This window comes from Lolium perenne, chromosome 5 (genome assembly GCF_019359855.2).
Source record: "Lolium perenne isolate Kyuss_39 chromosome 5, Kyuss_2.0, whole genome shotgun sequence".
NCBI lineage: Eukaryota > Viridiplantae > Streptophyta > Magnoliopsida > Poales > Poaceae > Lolium > Lolium perenne.
The window spans coordinates 66,561,527-66,565,650 of NC_067248.2; the positions used below are offsets into that span (position 1 = coordinate 66,561,527).

General features: G+C 41.8%; 1 protein-coding gene across 1 annotated transcript; it reads left to right on the top strand.

Moving 5' to 3' along the window:
* The first annotated feature begins 854 nt into the window (after positions 1 to 854).
* Positions 855 to 3,803, top strand: LOC127299399 (acyl carrier protein 1, chloroplastic). The gene is made up of 4 exons (XM_051329356.2): positions 855 to 1,051; positions 2,573 to 2,677; positions 3,096 to 3,236; positions 3,349 to 3,803. Exons 1-4 carry the CDS (start codon positions 983 to 985, stop codon positions 3,475 to 3,477), a joined length of 444 nt encoding a protein of 147 aa, XP_051185316.1. The 5' UTR covers positions 855 to 982; the 3' UTR covers positions 3,478 to 3,803.
* The last annotated feature ends 321 nt before the right edge of the window (positions 3,804 to 4,124 follow it).

Genomic DNA, 4,124 nt, shown 5'->3' on the forward strand with positions numbered 1-4,124 from the left:
CAACTCGTACATGTGCGAAGATTCTAGCTTACATCGATCTAATCAGAGAGCATGTTTTTTAAAATACCCTCGGCATCTAGGTGTGAATCCAATACTACTATTATCAGATGGAGTACACCACCGCCGAGAGTAGTCCTTGTCGATTCGGACGTAACTATCTGAGAATGCGAGCGGGCGTCGTGTTACACGATCACTTGGGAGCTTGCCTGGTGGCACAGGGTCTTGCGCCGCCGGAAGATGCATAAGCTTTGGCTCTTCGTCGAGTTTTCTTGCTGGCTCGTGACGAAGGTTTTGACAAGGTCATCTTCGCAACGGATTGCCTCTCGTTGGTCCAGCGCCTCAATGCTACGGTAATGGACATATCATCGGTGGGTATACTAGTTAGTTTTATCAAGGCCACTGCCACCTCCTTTGGTTCCGTTTATCCACGTGAAGCATAATCTGAATGAAGCAGCACACATCTTAGCAAAATCTTGTATTAATGTTCCCTCTAGCAAGTTTTCCATTCTGTACCAGATTGCATGCGGGGATCTTTGTGTATTATGTTATTTTTAATCAATAAAGCGATGGGCTATATTTCCCTTTATACAAGGGAGTGGGTCCCACAGCTTAGAGGAAGACCATCACACGCCGTTGAAGAAACACCCAAAACTTGCAAACTTTACAAATGTGGCATGACATGTCACATGTATATCCATTTTTGCACATATATAGATTGTGATGTCTTTCTTGCAAGAAAAATAAAATATACTTGAATATTCCTTTTCTATTTTTCTCTTGGAGTGTAGTGGATCGACGGCTTTTGGACACTTTATCCGAAGCCTATCTATTTTATCTCCTATCTGCACTATAATTGCCAGCATTGGTTGGTGGCAAGCTCCCCCGAGCAGAACGTCCCGAGCAGTGCAGCACTCCTCCACCTGCTAGCCGGCCTCTTCCCACCGCCCCCCAAATTCTACCGAGCAGCTCGACCGGCTAACCCATGGCGCATACCCTCGCCGCCGTTGCCTCCTTCTCGCCCTCCGCCGTCCGCCGGCGGCTCTCCAGCCAGGTGCCGTTCTCGGACTGGCCGCTGTCACAGATTCGGTCATTTCGACTCATTTTAGTCTGTGATTCATGAGATTCCTAGGCGATTTCTTTGTGTCCCTTGTGTGTTCTTAGTTGATTTGGTTGGATGGATAGATGCTTTCTTGGTTCGATTCAATAGTTCACTTAGTAGCGTCAACATGCTTTCCTTGGCTTGGCGAGGTTTCTCCCTGTGCTTCATAGAAGAAATCTTATGTATGTAGGTTCTCACACTAATTTGTAGAGGTTTATTCTATAATCACTACATGTTGAACAACATCATAAGATGAGCACATATGTTCACTCCACATATTCATATGTAAGAGAAAGATATTAATTTGAACTGTGCAAGTATGATAAGAAACATTGCAAAAACTTGGATATGTTACCTTTCAGCTCATAATTAACCTTAGGGTGCTGGGAATTTTTTCCCTATGTACACATCGAAAGCTGCTAGTACTATATTGACAAACATATGTTGACAATTTTGTTTATTTTACTACAAACTGCAAAGATTCCAAAATTGCTGCGATTAACGTAACTAGCGTCGCAACTAGATCCGGATGGCTCAGCTAGGCTTGTTTTAAAATTAAGGTCAATATTCTAATGCCACCTGGTTCAGATGCAAAGCTCTAGGAAGCCACCCAACCACATCAGATGCTTCAGATCTTGCTGAATTAGATTATCAATTCTTTACCAATGCTTTGCTGTCCACATCCCCGTTGATGTGTTAACTGAATAGAAAATACCGACCTTCCTTTTTACAAGTGTACTGACATGTGCTTCTGGCATGACCTGAAGTGTCCTGCATCATGGGATTTCATGTTAGGCCTAGTGTTTGAGAAACTTGGTTGACATGTGGTTGTATTGTGATCCTTCGTATTGCACGAGTGTCATACATGAAAATCTGGTGTTGGTTCCCAACCAGGAAGCTTGGACACTTACATCTGAAAGACACTGGTAACTCATTCCTTATTTTTAAACAAAAACTGTAGGGGTCTAAATTCACTCCCGTGAGGATTTGAACCTAGGTGGTGGGGTTGTACCACCACTCCAACCAAGATATATGTTGTGCTGTCCTGGAACGTGCATTACAGAGAACAAAAAAACAAGAGGTCGTGTAAAGAAATTTAGAATCTGTGAGCTTAGTCGGCTTCATTATACTGCCTTGCTTGCTTTGTCTTTTATCTTTCAAGGATTAATTTTATTTTCCAGATTCAGAATGTAACTGTGCTTACCGTTAGTTCTAGAATGAGTTTACCTTCCATATCTGATATTTGATCATCAATGGTATGTACCTATGGCCTATGAGTCAGGAAAGGTTGTGCAGTGTGTGTCCTTTATCAATCTTGGTTCAAGCTATTCGCACAAACTTGCATTTGGTTGATCAACTAAGCATGCTTAATTTGATATAGCTCATACTTATTTTTTGCTTTAGTACTGTCCTTATCTGTGGCCTGTTATATGAGAAGTTCATTTATGTAGACAACTTCTTGGTCCATTTCAGGTGACTAATGTGATTTCTAGCCGGAGCTCGGTTTCCTTCCATAGCCAGAGCTTTGTATCCATCAGTTCAAGGCCAAGTCAGCTTCGGTTCAAGATTTGTTGTTCGGTAGGCACATGTTTTCTTCTCTGTCCTTGATAGTGGTTCTGCCAATACTACAAGTTGGTAACCACGTTTCCGTGATATCCATATATGGTTAGGGACTAATTAATGGGACAAGACTAGATTGCCATTTTAACTTTGGGGAGGGGGCTGTACCGAAGCGGAGCTCTATTAAAATATGTAAACAAGTGTGAGATAAAAATCGGTGAGAACTGTTTGCATTGGCAGTAATTAAATCGTCACATATGAGCAAGTCTTTATGGCAAATGATCTATCATGTTGCAGACTACACACCATAAGTGAAGCAAAAAGACTCCCTTAGATAACTTATCGGATAAAGATGGCAAATGTTTCAGCATTTCTTCTGACAACCATTCTTGATGTACTAATTTGAAGTAATGATGTTCACTTGTTTCTTGAGCAGGCCACGGAAGCTGCACAGGCCAAGAAAGAGACAGTCGACAAGGTTTGTTTGATTGTCAAGAAGCAGCTGGCAGTCCCTGACGGGACTCCTGTCACAGCGGAGTCGAAATTCTCTGAACTTGGTGCTGACTCACTCGATACGGTAAGTCATCCAACAGAAATGGCACTAGCCCCCCAACAGGTCCCCCAAGCAGCAACATTCATACATGACCACAAAAGGAGACACCCCAATAACACCGATTATGTTTTTGCAGGTTGAGATTGTGATGGGCCTCGAGGAAGAGTTCAACATTACTGTCGATGAAACAAGCGCTCAGGACATTGCAACCGTGCAGGATGCAGCGAACCTTATTGAGAAGCTTGTGACAGAGAAGACTGCGTAAGCACCTCGATTCAATCAACGGCCCCTTTATAATGCAAAGGTGTCGCTCGGATCTGTGGACTTCTGATTTTCGGTCGCATTTGGGGGCGAGAGAAAATATTTTATGGCCAGCTTTGTATTCAGCATGTGTTGTATGTTCATTGCCCATTTGTTCTTCTTTCATCTACCTAAATATTTTGTGTGTTGCTGCTGCCGAGGGTTAATTATCCAAAGGCTTCATGAAACAAGTTAGGACTGTGTCTCCCAGTTCGAATTCAGATATGTTGTACTATTATAGAGAATCTTATGGACCTATGAAGATTGGAGAGTCACTGCATTTTGTGTTCATTTGCATTTCTGCGAAGTTATACATACAGCTGTCAATACAACACTAGTGCTAAGGTTTCGCCATGAATCCGTAAATTAGCACATATGACTCATTTGAGCTTTTAATGTGGAGGAGGCGTTTTGGCTCGTAGGAGCATTTGCACCCATTATACAAAATAATTAAAAAATAATTTTTAAAATGTTAAAAAATTCTGACATAAAATTTATGGTGTACATTGTAACATTTTATGTTCGTACATAAGTTTTCATGAAAAAACAACATTTTATGTGGCATGTACAAAAAAGACAAAAAAATGTACTGTACGTTGTCGTGTTGTAACA

Bases quoted from the DNA above. Each gene is read 5' to 3' on its own strand.
- LOC127299399 (XM_051329356.2), top strand. From the start codon at position 983: ATGGCGCATACCCTCGCCGCCGTTGCCTCCTTCTCGCCCTCCGCCGTC. The intron at 2,678-3,095 runs GTAGGCACATGT...TTTCTTGAGCAG, and splicing joins GGTTCAAGATTTGTTGTTCG to GCCACGGAAGCTGCACAGGC. The intron at 3,237-3,348 runs GTAAGTCATCCA...ATGTTTTTGCAG, and splicing joins GTGCTGACTCACTCGATACG to GTTGAGATTGTGATGGGCCT.